This window comes from Rosa rugosa, chromosome 3, assembly GCF_958449725.1.
Source record: "Rosa rugosa chromosome 3, drRosRugo1.1, whole genome shotgun sequence".
NCBI lineage: Eukaryota > Viridiplantae > Streptophyta > Magnoliopsida > Rosales > Rosaceae > Rosa > Rosa rugosa.
Window position 1 is genome coordinate 38589063 of NC_084822.1, and position 25996 is coordinate 38615058.

At 39.0% G+C, this 25996-nt stretch overlaps 4 protein-coding genes across 10 annotated transcripts; 3 read left to right on the top strand and 1 right to left on the bottom strand.

Annotated features, from left to right (window-relative positions):
• The first annotated feature begins 1908 nt into the window (after positions 1–1908).
• On the top strand, positions 1909–4094 carry LOC133738534 (chloroplast envelope quinone oxidoreductase homolog). The gene is made up of 4 exons (XM_062166091.1): positions 1909–2067; positions 2439–2580; positions 2902–2993; positions 3262–4094. The coding sequence occupies exons 1-4, from the start codon at positions 2002–2004 to the stop codon at positions 3949–3951; spliced, it is 990 nt and encodes a 329-aa protein (XP_062022075.1). The 5' UTR covers positions 1909–2001; the 3' UTR covers positions 3952–4094.
• A 1341-nt stretch (positions 4095–5435) lies between these two features.
• On the top strand, positions 5436–11813 carry LOC133740374 (serine/threonine-protein kinase MHK). 4 transcript variants are annotated; one of them, XM_062168323.1, is made up of 18 exons: positions 5436–5697; positions 6396–6735; positions 6843–6921; positions 7115–7183; positions 7322–7411; positions 7584–7722; positions 7828–7930; positions 8156–8208; positions 8408–8474; positions 8602–8713; positions 8793–8858; positions 8942–9010; positions 9106–9163; positions 9289–9414; positions 10301–10335; positions 10492–10537; positions 10900–10975; positions 11430–11813. In XM_062168323.1, exons 2-18 carry the CDS (start codon positions 6728–6730, stop codon positions 11557–11559), a joined length of 1326 nt encoding a protein of 441 aa, XP_062024307.1. In that variant the 5' UTR covers positions 5436–5697; positions 6396–6727; the 3' UTR covers positions 11560–11813. The 4 variants fall into 4 exon arrangements, with proteins under 4 accessions (XP_062024307.1, XP_062024308.1, XP_062024309.1 ...); XM_062168324.1 differs by having other exon boundaries at positions 6469–6735; XM_062168325.1 differs by having other exon boundaries at positions 6559–6735.
• Positions 11814–12077: 264 nt separating this feature from the next.
• On the top strand, positions 12078–16389 carry LOC133740373 (uncharacterized). 2 transcript variants are annotated; one of them, XM_062168321.1, is made up of 9 exons: positions 12078–12231; positions 12364–12433; positions 12636–12836; positions 13049–13230; positions 13321–13495; positions 13587–13798; positions 13947–14072; positions 14157–14251; positions 14591–16389. In XM_062168321.1, the coding sequence occupies exons 1-9, from the start codon at positions 12204–12206 to the stop codon at positions 16127–16129; spliced, it is 2628 nt and encodes an 875-aa protein (XP_062024305.1). In that variant the 5' UTR covers positions 12078–12203; the 3' UTR covers positions 16130–16389. The 2 variants fall into 2 exon arrangements, with proteins under 2 accessions (XP_062024305.1, XP_062024306.1); XM_062168322.1 differs by having other exon boundaries at positions 14160–14251.
• Positions 16390–17998: 1609 nt separating this feature from the next.
• On the bottom strand, positions 17999–21178 carry LOC133738545 (GTP cyclohydrolase 1). 3 transcript variants are annotated; one of them, XM_062166104.1, is made up of 3 exons: positions 20531–20669; positions 19814–20057; positions 17999–19546 (listed from the first exon to the last, which is right to left on the bottom strand). In XM_062166104.1, the coding sequence occupies exons 2-3, from the start codon at positions 19854–19856 to the stop codon at positions 18363–18365; spliced, it is 1227 nt and encodes a 408-aa protein (XP_062022088.1). In that variant the 5' UTR covers positions 19857–20057; positions 20531–20669; the 3' UTR covers positions 17999–18362. The 3 variants fall into 3 exon arrangements, with proteins under 3 accessions (XP_062022088.1, XP_062022089.1, XP_062022087.1); XM_062166105.1 differs by having other exon boundaries at positions 19814–19904; positions 20531–20652; XM_062166103.1 differs by lacking the exon at positions 19814–20057 and having other exon boundaries at positions 20531–21178.
• Positions 21179–25996: the final 4818 nt, after the last annotated feature.

A 25996-nucleotide genomic window follows, 5' to 3' on the forward strand; every position in this document is an offset into this window, starting at 1 on the left:
CAGTTGCCGGAATCCGGTCACCGGTCCCCGGAGTCCGGTCACCGGAGTCCGCGGCTACCACTGGTCACCGGAGCTTAGCAAGGTGGAGGATGACTTCTCTCTATAAGTGAGAAAGAAGGAGAGGGCAAAAAAGTCCCAAAAATAAATAAAAAGAATTAAAAAAGAATTAATTGGGTAAATGGGAAATAATCTCTTAGAGTGTTTTGGGTAAATGGGGTTTTTAAACTCTTCGTTGTGCAAGTGGGCAATTTTTAAGCTGAAATTGGGTAAATGATCATTTCCCCTAGTTATAATCTATTATTAGGAAACTTGAGAATGATCACTATGTAATTTGGAAGTGTGAGTTTTTTTTTTTTTTTTTTTCCAGATATGAAAGTCTCTTGCAACCAGAATTTACATTGTCAAATAAAATGGCTCTAGAATAAGTTATTTTGTGAGTAATTACCAAATTAACTTGTGAGTGATCATCAAGTAACTTCACCCCTATATATATATTTTTTTGAAAAGCCTTCACCCCTATATAAAAAGAACTAAGAATGAAAAAACACACAACTTTCCCTCTAATAATCTCTTCATCTTCTTTCTTTCCGGCAAAGTTAGCTTTTTTTTTTTTTTTTTTTTTGAAAGGAAGTTAGCTTATTTTGTTAGCTTATTTTATAACAATCAAGATTTCTTTTTTTTTAAAAAAAATAGCACCTCAGAGTCAAATGGCTCTAGGGTTTGAGCAGAGAAGAGTGCAGCGGCGACCATTGCGGCCTTGCCAGACCGACGGATCTAGTGCGGCGAGGTGTCACGTCATCGCGGGTATTGTGGCAGCGACGTCAAGATCAGAGTCGGTTTCTCCGGCTGGTGACTTTGGCGGCGTCCTCGTGTATGTGCGTTTTCAAATCGGATCTGGTGCAGAAGCGGCAGTAGGTTCTTTGGAGGCGGGGCTAGGCTTGAACCTCCTTGGTGTGGCCGGCTGTGAATCGGGGTTTCGTTTGCAGCAACGAAGTCGGCGGCGGTTCATAGCAAAGTTGATCGCCGAGGTCGATTTGGGAGGCAGATCGGGGTCGCGTTTGGATTCTACTGGTTTCCAGCCGGTCGGATCTCGCGGGTGGATCAGTTTGCTTCGATACAGAAAGTCGGGTATGGCTCTCTGGAGAAGACGGCCGCCAGAACTTGCAGCGGCGGTGGCGTTGCTCAGAGCAGATTCCTGGTCTTGGAGTTGGGCCTGGGGTTCTGGGTCTGACTTTGAGCTTGGGTTAGTTGGGCCTAGTTCGTGGGCTATCAAGGAGGGTGCCTTGCCACCCTCATTTGTTACTTAGTGACTTGGGCAGGCCCGGCCCAAGAGTTTGACCTAATTGGGCATGTTTGGGTTTACCTATGGTCTTCAAGGGCCAATCTATTCGGATCATGACTTCTTCGAAAGTTGGTAATTATCTTGGATGTGATTGGTGTATTTCAAGCGGCTTATGGATAAGGAGATACTCCTATTTGTTGGCTAGGAAGTGGCTTTCTGTTGGTACCACAATTGCGTGATTGGCTAATGGGAGGCTAGTGAATGATTTTGCCCTAGAAGACATGGAGTTTCTTTGTTTATAAGTTCGCTAATTATAGCGAGCTTATCATTGACTTGTAATGAGTTTGTTTCGCTTAGATTAGGGTTTCCGGTTTTTCTTACCGGCTATCTTTTTGTAAGTGCATCTAGACTCTAGCCATTGGCTGAATGCCGGCTATTGATCCTAATGATATCAATTTCTATTCAAAAAAAAAAAAAAAAATCAAGATTTCTTTTTGTTTTAATGAAAAGTATGAAGATATTTAGTAGTCTCATCTGGTTGACAGATAGATTATGTGTACAAGTTTGTTCCACAATAGTGGTGGGGCTACTTTAGTCAATTCACACGTCTGATGGTACACAGTGCACCCTTTACCCGGTTGTCGATGCAACGCTTCATAAAATCTGAGACGAGCTTTTCAACTTGTGACGGCTGAGCTCTGGTTCAAGTGAAGCTGACTATGGCAAAAAAGCTCATGCATGCCCTTCAATACAATGCTTATGGTGGAGGTCCTTCAGGCTTAAAGGTCAGTTCAATCCGCATTGTCTTCAGTTTTCTATGGTTGTGTCTGTAATATATTGGTCGTTTTCTGGCTTCTTTGATGTTTAGAAATCTCTAGGACAAATTCCCAAAACCTTGTTTTAAAATGGGCATATCCCATTTCCAAGTTTTGTGTGTGATGATTGAAATCTCAACTTGTTAACCTTTTCCATCTTTCTCTCTCTTTTGGGGTTGGTGTAGTGGCTTAGGCTGTGGCTGTGTATGGTACTTGGAAGTCGAGAAAGTTTGTTTATGTTGTGATTGAATGTAGATCATTGAGCATTGAAGAATATTTGAAGGCTACTCTTTGGCCTTTTCACAATTGGGGGGTATAAAACAATTTGGTGTGTGTTGCAGCATGTTGAAGTTCCGGTTCCCACTCCAAATAAAGATGAAGTGTTGATGAAATTGGAGGCAGCGAGTCTAAATCCATTTGATTGGAAAGTTCAGAAAGGCATGATTTGGCCTTTGCTGCCTCGCAAGTTTCCACATATACCTGGTAATTTGGTTTTGTTATCTTGACAGACTTTCATTTAGGGGATATATGTTATATAATGCTTTGGTACTTCCAAATATCATACTGAAATTTCAACTAGCTTTTTCTTGAACAAATGGGATGAATATATGTTCTATAATGCTTAACATGCATGCTGATAACTTTAATTAGTGCGTTTCTTTTTCATTTTGGGGTGTCCTTGTGTGTGGGTAGCCGACTAGCCGGGCATTTTCTATTAGATGAGCCTTAAGAATGAAGTTTCCGTTGGACCAGTTGTTTTCTAAGAATTGTTTGGTGCACTGAACATGTTGCTTGTTGGAATAGGCACTGATCTGGCGGGAGAGGTTGTAGAGGTTGGACCAGAAGTCAAAAATTTCAAAGCCGGTGACAAAGTTGTAGCCATGGTTAACCCTCTTGTAAGTTTCTATTGGCATATTTCATCTTTTCCACTTCATTGAATATGTTGGAATTTAGTCTTCACCATTGAAGAAGTATGACCCTGTGTTGATGATTTAAAGTGAGAACTCAAAACTGCCATCATAGTTTCGTTACTATCTTGTTAAATTCCACAAACTTTATATGCTGAATTTGCAAACGAGGTACGTGATAAGATGTTTGTGCGTCGTGCATCAGTTAGTGAATACTCATTTTGTCTGCTGTTGATCTTGGATAATGAAATCATAGAGTGGAGGTGGCCTAGCTGAGCTAACCGTGACAAAGGAGAGCTTGACTGTTGCAAGGCCACCCGAAGTTTCAGCAGCCACTGCTGTAGGATTACCTGTTGCTGGTCTCACAGCTCACCAGGCACTCTGTCAGTCTGCTGGAGTCAAGCTTGATGGAAGTGGCCAACAAGCAAACATTCTGATCACAGCCGCCTCAGGCGGTGTAGGTCACTATGCGGTTCAATTGGCAAAGCTTGGGAACACTCACGTGACAGCCACTTGTGGTGCACGCAACATTGAATTCGTCAAGAGCCTAGGGGCTGATGAGGTTCTCGACTACAAGACTCCAGAAGGAGCTGCTCTGAAGAGTCCATCTGGACGGAAATATGATGCCGTGATCCATTGTGCTACAGGCATTCCTTGGTCAACTTTTGAACCTAATTTAAGTGCAAGTGGTAAGGTAATAGATATTACTCCTGGCCTCAGTGCAGTGATGAGTTTTGCTGTAGGAAAGCTTACCTTTTCCAAGAAGCAACTAGTGCCACTGCTCCTAGCTCCCAAGGCCGAGAACCTGGTTTACCTTCTGAAGTTGGTTAGAGAAGGGAAGCTCAAGACAGTAATCGACTCCAAGTATCCCCTGACCAAGGCTGAAGATGCTTGGGCTAAGAGTATTGATGGTCATGCTACAGGAAAGATAATTGTGGAGGCTTAGTAGGTGTATCTTGTACTTGAAATTGCCCAATTTTATCGTTTTATGAAGTTAAATGGGATGGTTGTGTATATGAGCTATATGGATGTGCCGCATGGTCCTACTGTGAGTTGCTGTAAATGATGATGCTTTGAGATTCCTCTCCATCTGGATTTTGGTATTTTGGTGATAAATCTATGAATCAGTCTGATGTTCTTTTGCTTCAAAAGCACATACTGAAACTCTTAAGAGACCAAAATAGCTAATAAAACATAAGATGGTGGATAAACTGAAGGATCTGATCAATACAAAAGTTAATGTTGAAGTCAAAGTTGAGAAACCGAACTTCTCATAAGCAGTTCCACCGTTTTTTTTTTTTTTTTTTTGAAAGGAGACACTAAACGCTATGGGTTTAGTGTTTCCTTTCAAAGAAAAAAGAAGGTGTTGAGATGGCTTCTGTCACATCATTTTTTTCTTTTGGCAAGTTTGCCACATCATTTGAGATTCATGTTTGGTATAATATTTTAGTATATGTATTTTTGTAATACTACTTTTGAAGAAATATAGATTCTGGGCGTTGGGCTTGGTTGGACATGATGACATATCGGGAAGATTCTAGCAAACTCTTTTCTTAGTTTTGCGAAAACCGACCTTGGATTCCCATTGATATCTTCTACCACAATTGAAATATTTCGAGTATTAGACATCGATATGGGGCCAATACTATTTGGATCATTGTTTTAGTTTGTCTGAACATGATAATTTTTGTTCTACGGGTTGGAATCCAACATGGTGTATATATTATTTTAACTCTAATCATGTATAATTACTGAAAATTTTACGTTTCTGCTAATGAGAGTTAGTTCAGTTGGCAAGAGCGGACTTGAGGTGTAAATCCACACAAGTTCGATCCCCGCTACCAACAATCTCTCATTTGGTGGGCAATCTAAAAAATCACCTGCATAATTCCATACCAATGGACTGGGCTGGGACACTGGCCAGTTTCGTAAATCCTGTTGGGTTGAGGTCGTAGGTTTGCCCTGACCCTGGTAGTGTAGGGAAGCCTCCCTCTTACCTAAACTTTTTGTAACAAAAAAAAATTAAAAAAAAATTTACGTTTCTTTCAGAAAAAAAAAAAAAACTGGTAGCTTCTACAGTTCTACTCTATTATTGTTTTTATTCAATTCTTCCACATTCCAACAACATTTGAGCTAATTTCAAAGAAGAAAAACCTCAGACTTATTTGTTATTGTGGTTTGGCAGTTGGCAGTCACCCTTCATCCTACCAAAGTCAATCTCAAAATTCTCGACTAGCGGATTATCGCCTAAAGATAAGATGAAATTATTTTCATAATAAAAAAAGCAACAGAGGAAAAAGAACGAAAATATTGAATATGCCCATTGGGACCCACCCTGTGTTCCCCACCACAACCAAACATCTCCCCATATTTCCATTTCTATTTTTAGTTTTTAAAATAATTATAAAATAACGAAACGATTAAATCATTACAAACCAAAAAATTAATTTTATATTAATTCGCTTTGGTTTCTTCCTCCTCCTCCTTCTTCTTCTTCTTCGCTTCTTATGCGGAATCCTTCTTCCGCTCATGGCTTCACCAGCAATCCAAATTCTCTCTCTTTCTAAATCTCTCTCTCTCTAGAACCAATATACGTATCTCTCTCTTCCTACAATTTCATTTCTGGTCTCTCCCAGAAAATGCATTGTTGATCTGTTTCTTCACCACACCTATTTCTTTGGTTTTCTCAATTGTGAGTTCAATTTGTTTTCAATTCTGTGCAATTTTTCAATTTAAGGGCTTTGAGTTTGTCTTTATTTTTTATTTTTTTATATATAGCTGATTGAAATGGAGTTGGGTTCTCAGTCTAGGCTCTGTTTGGTTCAAAAGAAAAGGGGATGAAAATAGAAAAAGAAAGCAAAGAAAACAGAATTCTGGGTGTAGTTTTTTGTGTCTTTGGCTTCAACTGGTTATGTTAGTCATCTAAAGTTTGATTCTTTTCTAGTGTATTGGAATTTACATTTTTCTAATTTAGTATATATTTTCATGTGTTGTAGAAGATGGGGCTATGTTTGTAGATTTGCTATTGCCTATCATTGTTTGATCTTTGAATAAGCTAGGATGGGGAGGGGATCAAAAACTTGAATTGCAGAGTTGATTGTAAGATTGAAAGTTTTGTAAGCCTAACCCAAATTTAATGTTTGGTTGGTGTGATATTTTGTTGGGGAACCAAAATGTTGGGAGGCATTTGATATTTTGATTGGGGTTTTCGGGTTTGGTGTTCTTTTGTCTCTGCTTCATTTGTGGTGACCAAACAGTATTGTTTCGTTAAAGTAAAGGAAACAGTAGTTAGGCTGTAGCTAATCATCACACATGATCATTTTTCTTATGCTGCACAGTTGGGTTTGTTAAGAGTTCTATTAATCTTTTTGTCTTTATCATCTGCTGCAGTGATATAGCCCCAGTTTTTTTTTTTTGCGGCTATTAGTAAAGCATATGTAAAGAAAATGGATTGATATTTCAGCATAAAGTTTAATGCTTGGTGTCTGGAGCTTCACGTCGGGGATTGCAAAATGTTGATAAATTTCTTGGTGATTGTGAATCACCCCTACAGTGACCACTGGATTCTTGATGATGCCAAATGCTTGATGCTTGACGGTTGCACTACACCATGCCTACAAGCAAATGACCAGAACTGTGTTGACAGCGTAGACACCACAATTTGGAGGATGTTTAAGTTTCACTAAAACGATTGTTGACTATAATCTGTTGCAAACTCACAAATGGAGAGGCAAGTTGCTTTCTAATACACTGAGCTGAGTAAATTTGAGTAAATTGATCAGGTTTTTATTTTATTTTATCCTTGTGATTATATTTGTTTCAAAATTCTTTTTCCAGATATAAAATTTTGGCGGAACTTGGTGATGGCACTTGTGGTAGTGTATATAAGGCTCGTGATTGGAGAACAAATGAGATTGTATGTTTCTCCTTACAAAAATAATCTAATACTTCTAGCAATATCTATTTAGCTTTACCTGTCAGTACTAAATTTTGCATGATGATTATCAGTTAATCCTAATATTGTCATAGGAATAAGTTATTTAGTATTGCAGAGTAGGCATTCATAAAATAACACTCTTCCTCGTTTTACTTTATTCTTCTCTTCTCAGGTTGCTGTCAAGAAGATGAAGAGAAAGTTCTTTTTCTGGGAAGAATACTGGAGATTGCGAGAGATTAAGGTATATTCATGGTCATTTTGCATGGTTCAATATTGTTTTGCCATGTGCCTCTTTATGTGAGCTTTCACATTTTGTCGGTTGGCAATAAATATATCCCTCTTTTGTTGTTACTGATAGAAGTAAAAATGCTTTTCTCAGGTCCTTCGCAAACTAAATCATCCAAATATTATAAAGTTAAAGGAGGTGGTTAGGGAAAACAACGAGGTGTTCCTCATTTTTGAGTACATGGTGAGGACCTTTTGCGTCTCATTGATCTGTGATTTATTTGAGTTTCAGTTTTAACTTTCATCGCAAACAAAATTCTATGATGCTCTTAGTTTGGAAGTTAGATGAACCCCAGCTTATTAAATTAATATAAATTAGGTAATATGTGTCTGATTCCAAATTTTACGTTTTACAGAACTATAATTTGTATGAAATAATGAAAGAACGACAAAGACCCTTTTCAGAGGATGAAATTAGGAGCTTTATGTCTCAACTGCTGGATGGGCTTAATCATATGCATAGAAGGGGATATTTTCACCGAGATCTAAAACCAGGTGAGAACTGTTATCAGTGTTGTGCTTTCAAGCATCTGAATAGTCTGAAATATCATTTTGTATGTTTAGGAAATTAATATTAAGACAATTTTTTTTTCATTGAAGAGAATTTGCTGGTGACAAACGATATTCTTAAAGTTGCTGATTTTGGATTGGCTAGAGAAGTGTCATCAATGCCTCCTTATACTGAATATGTTTCCACACGCTGGTGAGTCATATCCCACCATGTTATTGTTTACACGCCCACATATTCTCCGTGTGTATGGTTGTTGGGGGATTAGGGTGTTCATCTTAAGTGTTATCTTATTGAGAACATGTCCATGCACATCTGTGGGTGCATGTCTGCACGTGAATGCTGCTGCTTGTTTTTGCACATGTAGGGCTATGCAGACTAATATTCTTTTCCATTGTGCGGTGTTTGTGGGCGTCGTAGGTATCGAGCACCAGAAGTCCTGTTGCAGGCCAAATCATATACTCCTGCAGTTGGTAGTCATGTTTTTTCTTTTCCTCCTTAATTGCACCTTTGTTGAATTTTTTTTTTCTTAAAAAGGATTTTTGGGCTATTACTTATTAGAGGTGTTGTGTTTCTATGATTAGGCTGCATGAGGTTTTCCTATATCAAGCTTGACTATCTCTTGGTTTGTAATTCTTCAACTGATGATTAACAAATGCAAAACATATGCAGACATGTGGGCAGCGGGTGCAATCCTAGCTGAACTTTTCACTTTGTCCCCTATTTTCCCTGGTGAAAGGTGATTATACCACTCCCACATATGACCAAATTGTCAAATTCTTTGCTTAGATTTTTCTCCTTAAATAACAGAAAACCTTGGAGAACCTCCCACTACATCTTACAAAACTAGTTTCTTCAATGGACAGTGAAATAGATCAGCTGTACAAGATTTGCTGTGTACTTGGTACACCAGACTTGACAATCTTCCCTGAAGGGACAAATATATCTCGATTATTTAGCATTGTCAATTTTGAAAAGGTAAGCTTTATCGAGGACCTGTTTATTATTGTTTTCATATTTACTTGGCTTTCACTCATTATGTCATTCTTGTGAATAGATCTTGCCTGCAAATCTCTCTGATATCATTCCAAATGCAAGCGCAGAGGCTATTGATTTGATTATGGTAGGAGTTGTTTTATAGTTTGCACCTGTTAATACTATGACGATTTGTACAATGCTTTAGTATTCTCTCTTGACTATATGCAGAAACTATGCTCATGGGACCCATCAAAGAGGCCAACTGCAGATGAAACATTACAACATTCCTTTTTCCATGTAATATATCTTTTGAAGTTATCAACTGTTCTTGTATGTTATCTAACTGCAATCCTGTATATTTATCAACTTACAAACAAACGATATATATATAGGTGGTTTGGATTCCTCGTTCACTGCGTGATCCACTTGACCTGAAGCTAAGTAACATAGGTGCGTCTTGAGGTTCTCCTTTTCCTTTCTTTGTTGTGTACCTCCCGTATAGTAGTGTCCATTTAGATTCTTCATTTTTTTTATTGGATTTAAATGCATCACTTTTCTTCTGTATTCTTTCGCAGGGGCAAAGCCAACACTTGAGTTGAAACTGTCGGACTTTGGTGCTGAACCTGAGGACTGCTTTCTTGGCTTGACGTTGGCTGTGAAGCCCAGTGTTCCAGACTTCGGTAGATTTCATTATAACTCTTGTTCGTATACCAGTAAATTTGTATCTTATGTTTGGCTATGGGTAAACTAAAACAAATCATTGCACAAGAGTTTTGTTTAATTGCAATATGTCCATTACGTGCTTGCCATGTTCCTAGCTTCTGTTTTAGCATTTCTTTTTTAATCCAGTTATGTGCAGGCAGGCCCTGCTTCATTTTAAGCTCTAGGTACTAATTGTTTCATTGGTCAACAATATCATTATTTGCATTGAACCGGAGATGCTTCCATTTTTGTTCTCTTGATTCCATGATAGTGATTATTCTTCAGAATTTTGTAGAATCAATTTAGGTTCATCAAATTTTGAGGATCTATCTGACCAATTATGAGACCATTAGTACTCGTTACAATAGCTCTTGGGAAATGTTGGAGCATTGCTTAGTAAACTCTGAATTTTGTTCATTAGTTCCTGGAAGTTTTAGTTCTGGTTATCGAGTAGTTGCCTGATTAAAGTATATTTTAACCTGTCTATCGAAAATGTTAAAGCAACATTACCATATTGATTACTACCTTCAATAGCAACTAGAAACTGTTTCTGAATTTTAGCCTTTAAAGGCTTTCATCTCTCCGCAGATTACCGCTTGAAATATGTGAGTGAGTTGCTTTTATGGAACCCTGTTACATATATTTATTTTTACTCTGATATAATGTTATAATGCCCACACTTCATTGGTCAATATCTGTCTTGTTACTGCTTTTTAAAGTCCCATTAATCACTTCTTAGGGCAAAAGCTTCCTTGATTCCAGAATTGTCATGATTGAAAAATTCAAACTTGCTGCCATTTTTATAGATTCTCTGTTACGGGTTTCCCTTGCACTTTATTTTGCTTCAGAGAGCTATATTCATCTGACTGTGATTTTGTCATGCAGATGTGGTTCATGATGTGTCTCAGAATATGGAAGAGGTAAGCCGTACTATTTTCATAGGAACTTCTCTACTAGAAACAACTTGCATGGGCCTCTTTGCCGTTAACTTTTTTGGGACATATTATGCTCAGAGCATTAGAACCAAATGAAAGATAATTGACTGTAATTTGAATTATGTTAATTTCATTATGCAGGATACATTATTTTGCTCTGGTTTGGAAGATCATTCAGGACAGTCCGGTAATTATCCTTTTTCTCAAATCCCTTCTAGATTAGTAGGCCTGCCTTAATTAGGGAGGAAAAATAGCTTAGTAGTTGCTTCTACATTTGCGAGGCAAAAATGATCTCTGGAAAGAAGTTTCTGAAGAAAACCGTTTTTTTTTTTTTTTTTTTCTTTCCCATTTTTAAGCCTCTGATATGTAGGTAGCTTACTCTACTGCTGAGAAAAATTCATAATGTAGGCCATCATAACTTTTTTTTATATTTTTACTGCAAATAAATGTAGCTCAGTAAGAATAAGTTATAGGAGATAAGAAGAAGAAAGTTTTGCCTTTTCTTGGATTTCTTTGTCATTGAACTGATGCGTTGTTACTACTCTCCAGTTTTTTGGTCTCTAATGCCTCCTGGTCAATCTGGAATATGTGCCCCAGTTGAGCCTTCGTTTTCTTTGTCATTCAGGTCAGTTCACGTCTCTATATAGACAATAGTTTGTCTTGCTTATGGTACAACTGGTGTATGTGGTTACAGTAGACAATTTTTGTATCCCTTCTGCTTTGGAAATTTTGTTGCGGTGAGAACATCTCTCTTTTGGGTCATGTGATCTTCCAACAGAATCAATCTAATTCAGTGCAACGGTTATTTAACATATCATAGAGGCAATTCAGCAGCAGTTAATCCGATACTGTCGCTCTATATCTTAGCTATCTTTTGATGCACTTCCTTCTCTATAACAAGTAAATGATGATAGACCAAGAAATTGTGTGCCTGTGCTATTTAGCTAGGGAAGGGAATATAAACAGATAGAAAATGATGATAGACCGAGACATAGTCTGATGTATAATAGTTTCTGTGGTTGAAAATTCCTGATTAAATAATGACTTACATCTGCTCTTCTCCACCTCATTTTCTGCAGTTCAATACAACATCCATCAGTCAGAGTTCCACAATCACCTGGGTTCTCCATGCCTTCTTTGCAGTCTAACATTGTAGATGGTCCATTATTGGCCATGTCTTCTCCCTTCCCGCAAAGTCATTGCCACTGAGCGAATCAAGTCGATAAACTTGGGAATGACCTAAGAACGAAGGCTGTAATCTATTTCATTTGTTAATACAAAGGTTTATTGGGCATGGTGAAGTGTTGTTGTACCATGAACATGTAGAATATATTTTCCTGGTGTTCCCTGGTTATGAATTTCGGAAGTTACAACTGGAACACCAGAGAGTATTGAAAATTTGAATCAGAATCAGAGACGATTGTATTTCGTGAAGTTTTCCAACTGATCTCTTGAACCCGGTCTTCTCTTCTTGCCTTTAAAATTTGTTCATCAGGCAGCTTTAATGTTCAATGAACCAACTATTATAAACAGTCAAAAGGTTCATGTAGTAGTATTACCTCATTGAACACCCAAAAAGAGAGAGAAGAAAAATGGAATATTGATTGCCAAAAAAAAAAAAAAAAAAGGAACGACTTTAATAGGAGGATGACACGATACAAGGTGCCGTCTCCATCCACAGCTTTTTTTAATTTTGGTTCCTTAGTAGTTAAGGGACTTAACCCACAAGTTATATAAAAAGAAAAGGAAAATTCGATTCGCACCTAAGAAAAGAAGAAAGGAAAGGTAAAAAAAAAAAGCAACCATCGTCTCTCTGAGAAGTCTGTGTGTTCTGAAACTGCTAGAGTGGCGATATGGGTGGCGGTATAACCATTCCTCCTGGTATTGGTGACTCTGATTTTCCCTTTAAATTTTGTAATTTAGTTTTGGGTACCTCAAAGATTGCGTCTTTTTGAGTTTTTGATATGTTGGGTCAGTGACACAGTAGGGCTGACTCTCTAATCAAACATGCAGATAACACAACAGGGGAAGAAGACTCCTCCCTGGACCAGGATTCTTCCCAACTGTCGTCTCCACTTCTCAGGTTCTTGAAATTTTCAGCTTTTGTTTACTCCCTATATATGATCATAGTTAGTTTTGTGGTATATGAATTATGCATATTGGTAATATAGGTAGAACCCATGTTTCAATATTTTGTGTATAGCGTTATACCGGCCAAAATGGAATTTGGGTTTGTTGTGAATTTGTCTGAGAGGTGAAAGTGGTTCTGGTTTTTGATGAAGCAGAAGTGAATTGAGCATGGGGGCTGAGGAGGGTGCGGTAGATAAACAAAGTCAGAGTGGTTCGGTGTCTGGAGACTATAAGAGACTGCGTGATTGGGAAGCCAGTGAGAGGATGAGGGAAAATGTTTATAGGAAAATTATGCAGACTGGTGAGTTATTGGGGATTCGAGGCAAATCGAAAGAGGCTAAGGACAAAATACTGAGGTAACCCATCATTCAACTTAAGATTTTGTGAGGAACAGAAAATTTTTACGTTCATGTTCATGTGGAACAAAACCTTTAGTATGGTCATTGGATTGTATGTAATTATGTGAAGATAGCTCCTGTTTATGAACTTTGTGCTATTTATGGTGCCAATGATGGGCAGACTGTTAGAATGGTTGCTTGAACTGATTTGGTGTTCTTGAGTTTCACAGCTACACCCCTGGGGCATGGATTGAGACTGCAGGTGGCATGAAAAGGAGGGACTATGATGTGCCAAAGACGACTACTCTATTGTTGGTTGGTCCAAAAGGATCTGGAAAGAGTAGTCTTATTAACAGAATATCAAAGGTGCTTGAAGATGACAAGTTTGCATCAGAAAGAGCACAAGTCTCATGTATGCTTTTAGTAATGTTTTCTGCATAATTGGATAAACTTGCTCCATTTATTTTAGTACGGCTTCACATTTATTTATTTTTTATGTCAGACAATTCATCTATCGGAGATGGAACCCTTTTCCTCCAGGAATGTATGATACCAAGAGGTTCAACTTCGTTTTGCATCTATGATACTCGTAGTCTGTCTGACGATTCAGCTGAAAACATAAAAATGCTGAAGCATTGGATGGAAAATGGTGTTCGTCATGGGGAGCTTGCTATTAGGTTTGAATTCTTAAGTCTGCATAGCCTCTCATTTGGGTTTAGGAATTTGTCTTACTTTCAGTATTATCAATCTATGTGAATTAAATATCAGGGATTCAGACAGTCAAAGTTTGAGGACTGCGATGATGTGCAAAGCTCATGACAATGATCATCTTTCCAGTGCGATCAGGAAGGTTAACTTTGTCATATTTGCTGTTAATGGCCTTTCAGTTCTGAAAGCACTGGAAAGTGAGGAAGATGCAGAGACTCAATACACTCGAATGATTGCTTCCATGTTCAACTGCCCATACTTGGCATTTAAAGGTATTAGATGTTGATTTTTCATGAATCAATTTTACCTATAGTACTTATTTTGTCAATTATAATAGGATAAGAGTAAGGGGACTTTGTGAGAACGTGAATTTAAGGGGACTGAACTCTCCATCTCTATTTTTTTGTTCTTTTTGGGTAGATGATAAACCTGCTGTTGTTGTCACTCATGGTGATCTACTTTCACATGACGAACGTGCTCGTGTTCGTGTCCATTTGGGAGAACTATTGGGTATTCCACCTACAACCCAAATATTTGACATCCCAGGTGAGCAATGAAGTTATTACTCTCTACCGTCTGATATTTACATTAGTGGCATCATATAAGATGAAACATAACTCTTCGTGATAGCAGAAAGCAGTGACCCAGTAACTGAGTCCACAACAATTGACATGTTACGCTATTCGCTTGAGCATGCTGATAAAAATTTTACTCATAAGAAAAAGGTATTTTCCTTCATGCACCAGGTTCATTCTTTTTGTTTAATGAATCACAGACTCTGCTAGAACTTAATAACAAATATAACATTCATCTTATGAATGCCAAATATGTCTTAGTTTCTAATATCCAACCCACTTACTGTTTTCAATGATCTTTCAAAACTCATGCAATAGCACCTGTTCATTAATTAATTAACGATTCTGTTAAAAATCAGTTCGATCACCAAAATAAATAAAAAATACTCCACGGAATTGGCCTGTCTGTTTTGACTTTTGGAAACAAAAGAAATTGTTTTGAATGGCTCTCTAGTTCTGCTTCTCCTGATTGTGATTGATTACATGCAGGTTCCTGCAATATCACTACTACCATTTATGCTCCTGTTAATGCTTCTTGGAACTGCCACCAATTTATGGTGTATGTATCATCATGCACATATTCAGCAGGGTCCTGCAACCCTACCGGCAATTCAGCACTGTCAGTGTCCCCAAGCGCATATTCAACACTATCCTTTGCCCCAAGCTCGTATTCAGCATGACCGTGGCCCTTTTACCGAAGAACATAATCAGAAAGAACCTTTGCCTGAAGAATACATGCAGAAAGAACCTTTGCTTGAAGAATACATTCAGAAAGAACTACAAGACCCTTTGCCCCAAGCTTTGCCCCAAGAGCAGGTTCAGCAGGACGCTTTGCCCCAAGACCAGGTTCAGCAAGACCCATTTCCCCAAGACCACGTTCAGCAAGGCCCTTTGCCCCAAGACCATGTTCAGCAAGACCCTTTCCCCCAAATGCATGTTCAGCACTGCACTTCTCCAGAAGGTCATGTTCAGCACGATTGTGGCCCTTTGCCTGAAATTCTTACTCAGCACAGCCCTTCACCCTCTTTGGCCACTTCAACCCCTTCGCCCCTTGCGGCTCCTTCAACCCCTTCAGTCCCTTCTGCTCATGAGGATGGCTCCTTGCCCTCTTCTCCCCAAGCACATGTTCATCCTGACCCTTCACCCTCGAATCCCTCATCCCCGCAAACTCCACTTCATGGTCCTTTGCCCCGAGTGCAAGCAGAACTTGAGAAAATTAAAACTAAAGTTGAGAAATTTAGGACAAAACTTGATTGGAGTAAAATCCGTCATTGGACCCCTTCGGTCCCTTCTGCTCATGAGGATGGCTCCTTGCCCTCTTCTCCCCAAGCACATGTTCATCCTGACCCTTCACCCTCGAATCCCTCATCCCCGCAAACTCCACTTCATGGTCCTTTGCCCCGAGTGCAAGCAGAACTTGAGAAAATTAAAACTAAAGTTGAGAAATTTAGGACAAAACTTGATTGGAGTAAAATCCGTCATTGGACCCCTTCGGTCCCTTCTGCTCATGAGGATGGCTCCTTGCCCTCTTCTCCCCAACCACATGTTCATCCTGACCCTTCACCCTCGAATCCCTCATCCCCGCAAACTCCACTTCATGGTCCTTTGCCCCGAGTGCAAGCAGAACTTGAGAAAATTAAAACTAAAGTTGAGAAATTTAGGACAAAACTTGATTGGAGTAAAATCCGTCATTGGACCCCTTCGGTCCCTTCTGCTCATGAGGATGGCTCCTTGCCCTCTTCTCCCCAACCACATGTTCATCCTGACCCTTCACCCTCTAATCCCTCATCCCCGCAAACTCCACTTCATGGTCCTTTGCCCCGAGTGCAAGCAGAACTTGAGAAAATTAAAACTAAAGTTGAGAAATTTAGGACAAAACTTGATTGGAGTAAAATCCGTCATTTGTATCTAGATGAAGATTCTAAGATACATATAGAGTGGAAGAAGATTCGACACTTGTATCTAGACGAAGATTCCAAGGTGCGGATAGATTGGAAGAAAATTCGTCATTTGTATCTAGATGACTGAGACATCGTTGATGACTACTTATAGTCTTTCTAGACAGAGGTTGGGAGTTACAAAGACTGCCTGTAAATCTTTGTTTTGATATCTTACGATCCACTCTTGACAGAGTATAACACTCGGTTGATGCTTTATGTATTGTGTGACATAATGCTCATGTTTTTGTGGTTTTGCATATTTTAGCTCAGAGGCAAACTTCCTTGTGGATGATGATGATATCTTTTATTATGTGCTGTTGATCTTTTGACAACCAAGTTATTTGCACATTCACGCTGTTTTATTTTTATGGCATTCTCATTAGTAGCTCTCTTGTTTGGTTGAATATAGCTTCGAGTTAATTGGTAGTATTAGTCCTTGTCTGGATCTGGATAAGGTGGATTCATAATAGTAGTCTATTACCTAAAACTGAGTCAATTTGTAACATACTGCTCATCAGTTTGATCAAATTTCACCTCTGGTTTCTGACGAGGAAACTTGGTCGGCTCTCCAACATGAAAATACTTCTTTTCCATCAAAAACATTTTGGTACAATATGTAACTGTAGCTAAACCGATAGAAGTCATCTCAGTAACCCTATAGGATATAGCCACATAGGTATGAAATTTGGAAGGGTTTTATTTTTGATTTGTCTAGAGCAACGAGATCTCAACTTTTGTGTTGATAATATAGTACAGGTTCAGCGTGCTCATGCTCGTGTCCATTTGGGAGAACTACTGGGAATTCCACCTACAACACAAATTTTTTACATCCCAGGTGACCCTTGAAGTCGCACCTTCTTCTTTATGGTTCTCATATTAAAATGATTAGAAAAAAAAAATTAAAGCTTTGTTGTAGCAGAAAGCAATGCTCCGGTAACTGAGTTGACAATGGTTAACATGTTATGCTATGCTCTTGAACATGGCTGACAAAAATCATCCTCACAAAAGACAGGTATATTGTTTTTCATACACTAATATACATTCAATTTTTTTACTTCCCTTCTTTCCTCCCAAGTTCGTTATACTAAATGGTTGCACGCTTGCACGCATTCAGTGACATAAATCTCATATATATCATTTTTACTTCCCTTATTTACTGCAAAAGTCACCTTATAGAGCCTATTTGTTTCTTATAAGCTAGTAATGTTAAGAGATGATCCTTCAAAACCCATGCAATAACCACAGCTAATTAGTTAATTAGTTGAAAGTCATTTGTAATGTATCTTCCAATAAAAAATTGTTCTGCCTCTACAGAATTGACCCTCATCTGTTTGCCAAGGTAATTTCCCATGTTTTTAATGGGATCCTAGGTTTTCTGATTGTGATAAATTACTGCAGGTTCAAGCTGTGTCAGAATTACTATGTATGCTCCTGTTGATAGCAATCCTGGGATTGCTAATAAGGGATCGCCAATGAATTATGCCCTTGTGCCCATATCAGAACTTCACTTGAGTAGGAAAGTATTGGAGAGGACAAAGGTTTAATTTTTGCCTGTGTGTACTTGTGGCTGAACACTTCCATGTATATATAGTGACTGGCCCATAATCGTATCGTTTTCTATTTGCATTTGCAACTCTGTTATCTCGGGCAACTCTCTGACAGATGAAATTTAACTTTCTGTTGTTTGGATTGTGTTTAGTGCAAAGTTATTTTTGTTTTCTGTGGTAAAAGTCCTTTCTGCAAGCACCAAACAAGCAAATTGTTTTATGGCGCTAAACATCAGCTAGAAGCCTACAATTTTTACTTTCACAGGAGATTACATTTGTCAAAGTAGTTTGGAGTTATGTTACTTGTTAATGATTGATGAAAGCTAAAATGTGAGCAAGCTAAAAGACATAATAAACCAGATAGAGCCTTCCATGGTCAACAATTTAAGGTACTGCAATGACTAATCAAGTAACAGACTAAAGCTTTGTGGGTATTCAATAATCAATATGATTCGTACTATCAATATATCATTCGTATGCCAGTAAAGGGAATGGAAACAATCTTTGAAACAAAGAGAAGCCTTGGAATCTTGCAAGGGTATAATGCTACAGATAATAGATGAAACAAAACAAAACTTTAGGATCCTCTGTCATGAGACCATGGGCATTTAGATAGTTCAGTTAAAACTTCCATACCACCAAAACAAAAATGAGGCAGGACGATTGGCTACAGGTCATCCTTTGACAATGTCATAAACTTATGGCTGAGCAGCATAAACCACCAAGGCAAAGAACTGAGTAGAAAAGAATCGATAGTTAATAGATGAATTGGAATCACGGTCCTGAAATGGCAATGTTTGGGAGGCTCTGCAAAAACTTGGCCCTTGCAGCAGGGTCAGTTGAAAAACGACCCAGTACTGCGATGGTAGCTGTGCTACTTCCAAACTTCTCAATCCCTCTAGAGATCATACAGGTGTGGTTAGCCTCCACAACAACTATCACATCTCCACCTGAAAGTGATGCCACAGTTTCTGCTATCTGGCGTGTAAGTCTCTCCTGCACCTGGAGCTTAAAACCATAGAAACAGACAATTGATTGTAGAAGAGATTTTCCAATGGGATTGGATCCTTCTGTGGCCGTATATCCTATATGCACGACACCATAAAAGGGAAGTAAATGATGCTCACACTGAGACCACACAGACAAGTTGAGCTCAGAGTGGATTTGCTTTTCTTTGCAGCTATCTCCATTGGGGTGTAGAGGATCCACCCTAGCAGAAACAAACCCATTCAGATTCATATCCAAATTACAATTCTGGAAGTTCATCAACCATTTCACAAAGCGAACAGGTGTTCCTACGAGCTCCTTTCTCAATGGGTCTTCACCCAGTGATCTAAGAATTGAAGCTACTGCAGTGACCATTCTCTGATTGGCTGATTCAACCTTGGAGACAGAATTAGCACAAGCTGAAGATCGAGATGGACACCAATTGCTTGAGTCTCTCAAGCCAGTTTTCTCCACATCTATGCCTCTGAATTTCAGAAGACTCAAAAAATCTGCCCAAATATCGGCACTTTCATTTTCAAAAACTCCAGAACCTGAACTAACCAGCAATTTTACCCATCCTTGGTGGTTCGAGTCGAGAAAAGCTGATTCTAAATTTGGGAAATGAATGTGTGAACACTGGAGCATGACAGCGACACCGGCTGGCTTGATGCCATGGTGCAGGGCTGAACACACTTCATCTGCTAGACGCTGCGGCTCTTGAAGACGTTTTCCAAACACATCAGCTACTCGAGAGAGCTTGCTTAAGCCTACAACTCGTTGACCAGAAGGGACATAACCCACATGACATTTAACCTGGAATGGTAGCATACAAGATTCACAATAGGAGAAGAGGTTCAGATCTCGAACAACCACAAGTCCACCAGCTCCTCCAGCATGACCTACTGCATTATCCAGACCAGCTTCAGGGAACAAAGCACCTTGCACAATGTCCTTAACCTTTTGTCTATAACCTTGAAGAAAAGATAATGACTCAAAATCAGTACATGCCCTAGATTATTTTGATGTGAATAGTATAAAGATATCAATATCACCAACAACATCCATTTCAAAAGAAATATATGAATGAATCCGGAGCATGCTCAGCGCTGCATAAAGAATCAATTTCGAAAGGGCCTTGAAAACAGCCAGTTTACTTGGTGATGATGTATATGCACATATATGCCAGTGATGAGCTTTACCTCATACGGTTTACAATTACGATAATTACTCTACCCTACCAGGCGACAAGCAGAAGTCATTCTTGATGCTTTTGATAGGCATGATGAAATGGAAGTAGGAAGGTTGGGTGCATCCAAGATCTCCATCTAGCTACAGATAAATTAGGCACAGTTTGAAAAGAATTGACAACAGATGGTCCCTTCTTATTAGATTGATTTGTCATCCCATTACTTACGCATTTGAAGCTACAGTTTTAACATGAAGATTGATAATCCCAGCAAATGGCATATATATTTTTAGTTCCTGAAAGGTAAGAGTTTTATTAGGGCATTAAGTTGCAGAGGGGGAAGCATTTTGAACTGTGTATAGTGTGTTATCTATCTGGCAATCAAGCTGAAAAACAAGAATAGTATCTTTAATAATGGATCATAAGTTTATAACACATACACACTACTGTCACCATCTAAGGCTACAGATATTTCATTTACACACTAAACACATTCCATGCAATTAGTTCTAGCCAACATAAGAATTTCAGAGCATTCAGGTCTTGACAAACTTAAATAAAATACTACCTAACCAACTACCCAAATCTCAAAATTTGGTAGCTATCAACAATAACTAATCAAAATGGTTGCCCAAATACAATAAGCAATGGAAAGTTAGATTAACATAGCACAAGAGGAACAAAACAAAGTTACAATCTTTCTGAACTATATTGATAAGCATTGAATTAGTAAGTAAAGTTATCTAAACAAGGCAAAGAAAACAGTTACCCCTTGTTCCTTCTCGAAGGGCCTTGGCAACACGAAGAGGTGTCTTCTTGAGACCTTCTCTGTTCACATCCTCTCCAAGACCCTGCAGGAGAACTTTGACAGCATCCTCAATAGCTACGGTCTCGGGTTCGGCATCAACACTCAGCTCAATACAACCCAGCTTCACTCCATTCTCAAGTTCCGAACAGAAATGCCCCTCATCCAATGCGCCCATTGACAGACCACCAAATCCGAAAACAGGCACCGACCCAGATCCCAAATCAACCACACTGGAAGATATCACTGCAAACTTGGAAGATAAAGACCAAATCTTTGACGCAAACCAACAACCAATACTCGGAACAAAGAGCAACCCAAATCACCCAGACAAGAGAAAAATCAATAGAACCCAAGAAGTAGCTTGGGAAGAAACGAACGGAAATGGCCTTTAAAAGGAAGAGGGGAGGCCGAAAAGATGTGAAAATGAAACGTAGGGTTGGAGTTGTTATTGGAATGTGTGGATCTTCCTTGACGAATCTCTCATCGGAATGTGGGACCCAATCAGGGTGTGACCGGAGGACCTGGGTCGGTGGTAACCACAGGGCTCTCTCTCTCTCTCTATTTCGTTATCCCTCTTTTGAGTTGTGTCTGCTCTGTTTTCTTGTGTTATATAGACGAATGGGGGCGATTTGACGCTTAAAGAAGTGAGTCAGAAGAAAACGAAAACCAACCCAAATGGTATTAAGATGGGGTATGGTATGGTACCTATCACACACCAACCCACCACCACTTCCCACCAACGAAGAAAGAGTAGTACTCCAATCTCACCCACCGCATATCCCGGATCTCTACGACTTTGGTAAGAGCAACTCCAACAGCTTCCCTATATTTTGATTTTTCTCTACTTTAGGGAAAAATAAGCCTCTTTTGCTCCAACAGATTCCCTATAACTATCTCTATTTTAGGGAAAGTGAGGAAAGAGAAAACCAAATTCCCTATATTTACAGCAAGCTCTAAAAATTTAAGGAAGAATATGGAGATTTTAGAAATTGCTGTAAAATAGAGAATCTGTTGGAGTTGGAGAATAAAAAAATGCTAAAGCTTTGACTTTTACTTCCCTATTATACAAAAATTATAGGGAAGCTGTTGGAGTTGCTCTAACGATGCTCTACTCCTTCTTTATGGTCAAATGTATGTGTATCTTTCTGTATTGTAAAGTTTTATTCTATGATTGTGGTGGTCAAAGGTTTCATAAAAATCCTTGTACTTTTCTACTTGTGGAGAGTGAATCATTGTACATGCCGCAGGATCTAAATGAGTCTAAATGCATCCATGGCAAGACCTTAAGGGAATATCAACATTGGAAATACACCAATGTATTTGTCTTGCCTACCAATGTATTTGCTTTACCTATACTCACATACATTACTTAGGTAACCATATCAAATCTAGCTATAAATTGCGGTGTTTGTTACTATAATTTCTCGACAGTTCAGTATGGACATTTCATCATGAGCAAAGCAATTTCTTTACTTTTGTAGTTGCTGCAGCTGCAGCTGCAGCAGGCCAGCAGCCAATGCATATATGGATTTTAATAGTATTAGGAAGCGAGATATTCTTTAAAACCACTCTGCCACCATCTTGTGGCAACCTGCCCCTACTGATACTGTCAAAATCAATTTTGATGGTTTTGTTTCAAAAAATAAGAGAGTTGCAAGAGGGTCTGTGATCAGAAATCATCTTGGTGAATCTATTGTGGCATATGTTAGAATAACGGGAGACTCCACTATTCCAACTACTAAAGCAATTGCTCTCCGTGACAACCTGCTTTAGCAAGGGAGAGAGGATTTACAAAAATTCTTATAGAAGGAGACTCAAAATTGGTGATAGACTGCACAAATGGAAGCATTTCCACACCTTGGAGGTTATTAAAAATCATTCGAGACATTCAAGAAATTGCTAAAGGATTTGAGAACATCCAATTTAGACGTATTTATAGAGAAACAAACTATGTTGCTGACGTGCTGGCAAATATAGGTCATTCTTGTCCCAATGGTAGATATTGGGATAAAATATTACCTTTACGTGTTTCTAGGGCTTTAGATTTTGATCATTTGGGATATGGATGCCCTAGAGGCTTTTGTATTTAAACTCCTTTCTATTATTTTTCTTATCAAAATAAAAGTGTAAACCTCTAAATACATGCTCCTTTCACTTTCTCTCACTATACTAACTCTCTCTTTCTCTCATCACCTCGTGAGTGACTTGAACGACAGAGAGTTATCGATTAATACACACCAACCATTCCCCTAACCACTTCTACGTCTTGCAAGTACTGAAGCCAATCTAATTAGTCCCCTACAAATCACATCAATAAAGAGAAATAACATTGTTCATCAAAAATCATATTCGCTTTGTTTAATTTTCCATGTCTAGTTTAACTTATTTTTCATAAGCATGACTTTTGATTTTATTATTATTATTATTATTATTATTATTATTATTATTATTATTATTATTTTGGCCAAAGAAAACTAGTACAGAAAGAAGAACATAAAACAAAGACTCAACTCCTCACAGAAGAAGGAGGAGGCAATCCATCATACAATAAAACATGAGACAGAGAGGAAGGAGGCTGTTGAACCCAACTAGCCGGACACATCCTCTTTCGAGCTAAGGAGGCTACAAGATCAGCAGCTTTGTTAATTAGCATCCTTGTTGGTCCAATGCCAGTTGATAGAGGGAGCCAGAGGCCTGCGCCAAAGAGGTGAAGGTCTGTAACTAATGGCTAGGCGAGCCAATCCACTAGGAGGCGGTGATCATTGATTGCATTGATCAACTGAATGGAGTCCGATTCTAATAATATTGGAGGCCTGAGGCAGAGAAGAACAGAGAGAATAGACTAACTGGAGAGCAAGAGCTTCAGCTACGCATGGGGAAGGCGTAGAGGAGAGAAGAGCTGCTCCATTGATCAAATATCCATCAGAATTTCTCACAATGGTAGCTAAATCACATTCCAAAGAATTCAAGTCTGAAGAAGCATATGTGTTTATTTTAAAGGATGATGGGGGAGGAGGGTTCCAATGATTCGAAATTGAAGACTGAACTTGCTGTGGACCAGAGGAGAAAGGTTTCTTGGTATCCTTCTGGAACTCATTGAAAGATTGGGTTGCTTTCTCAATAACTTTGGCAGGCGAGGGGGAGAGATGGTTAAACACACATGAACAATGATGTTTCCATATTTCCCAGTAAAGAAAGCTAATAGAAGACCAAATTACCTTTTTTTTCCTTTGATATGCAGTCCAAAATGGACTAAAGCTACTAAATCCACCGATCTAAGGAAGAGATTGTAGAGGGATCCATCCTATAACTCAAAGGATGGCTGAACCATACCGCTGAAGTCCATGGACAAGTGAAAAGAAGATGCTCCAAAGTTTCAAGATGAGCGTTGCAAAAAGTGCATATTGGACTACTAGGAAGGTGACGCCAAAATAAGTTGGCTTGGGTGGCAAGAGCATTAGAACAAGCTCCCCAGAAGATAATCATAATATTCGGAAGGGTATTGGGGCTCGAAATCCATTTCCACACAGAGGAGGGAATTTGGTGCGAAGCTTGGGGGGTATGTCTGTGGCAGGCTGAAAGGATCTCTGCAGATGATAAGCCTAAGTGAACCAAATATGAACCTTTTTTCATAGGGCCAAATAAGCTTGTTAGGCAAGGAAGAAGAGATCAATGGAATGGTCTGGATTTGCATTAGCTTCTGCAAGGTTAATGTGGTTCTGTATTAACTGAAGATTCCAATTGCAGGTAGACCAATTGATTAAAGAAGAAAAAGAGACATGTTGGGGAGGAGGAGCAGACTGAAGCTTGAATTTAGGAAGAGTTGGGACCCAATTATCATCCCAAACTGAAGTGTTAACACCATTACCAACTTGAGTAACCATACCCTTGGTAAGAAGAGTTCTACTAGCAAGAATGCTATTCCAAATCCAAGAAAGAGAAGCCCCCTATCTAGCTTACATTAGAGACGAAGATGGGAAATATCTTGCTTTAAGAACCCGGACCCAAAGAGCATCCAGGTTGTTTATGACTTTATGATCTGCCAAGATTGCTTAGCTAGTATAGCTAAATTGAAATCATTAAAATGACGAAAGCCGATACCTCATTCTGACTTAGAGAGACCAAGATGTTGCCAATTCTTCCAGTGTATCCCTCTTTCTCCATCTTTTCCCCACCAAAATTTAGCCTTGGCAGAATTAATATCATTGCAGATCGATTTCGAAAAGAGCAAATAGGCCATTGGGTAAGCTGGAATTTTATTGAAATCTCCTTTCCCAGCTTGAGTCAATGTAGCTTGCTTCCAGCCTTGCATGTTGCAAAAGATTGCGTCCTTGATGTAGGTAAAGGCTGTGAGTTTAGACCGGCCCCAAACTATGGGCAGCCCTAAGTATTTGCCGAGATTTGTAACAGCTTGCATGCCCAGAATAGTCTATAGTTGAGATACTAGTGCTTGAGGAGTATTTGGGATGAAGAAAAGAGATGATTTCTCTTGATTGATCTGTTGACCCGAAGTTGTGTAGTAGGCTTTGAGAATATGAGAAAGAAAACTGTAGCTTTGTTCAGATGCTTTGATGAAGAATAACGTGTCATCGGCAAACAGTAAGTGGCTTATGTCTGGGCCATTTATCCCAATAGAAATAGGGACAATCTATCTAGTAATGCAGGCCTTTCTGAAAATGGTGGATAACACGTCGCTCACAACAAGAACAGGAAGGGGGACAAAGGGTCGCCTTCTTTAAGGCCCCGAGTAGGAGAAAAAGGCTTGGAAGGCTTCCTATTGATAAGAATCAATGAGGAAACAGAACGAACAGTCGAACACAGTTCATATTCAATAGAATCTAGCAAACCCCAAATCGGTTAATACAGCTTCAAAAAAATCCCACTAAGGCGATCATATGCTTTATTCATGTCCAATTTGATGCCTAATTCATATTTTGATTCGGTCCTAAGGAGCTTGAGATGGTGTAAAATTTCATGGGCGATGATGACATTATCATGAATTTGGCGTCCAGAGACAAATGCTGATTACTGTTCCTAAATCAGTACCGGCATCAGAGGCTTTAGTCAGTTGGTGAGGACTTTGGATAGGATTTTGTAAGAAAAATTGCAAAGCTCTACAGATCTGACTTGAGAAGGAAGTTGAGGGGCTCTGACTTTTGGAAGCAGGAATAATGTGGGTTTGATTAATAGAATGTAAAATGGAACCTATATTCCTGAAGTCTGAGGTAGCTTCAGAGATGACTCAGTTAATTATTTCCCAGTAAATCTGATAGTAGATTCTCGAAAAACCGTCAGGGCCTTGAGCTTTAAGGCCTCTCAATTGAAAAACCGCATCATGAATCTCCTCCACAGACGCAGGAGCAAGGAGGGAAGAGTTCATATCAAGGGTGACAATCAGATCTATCAAATGTAAAACATCCTCCCAAT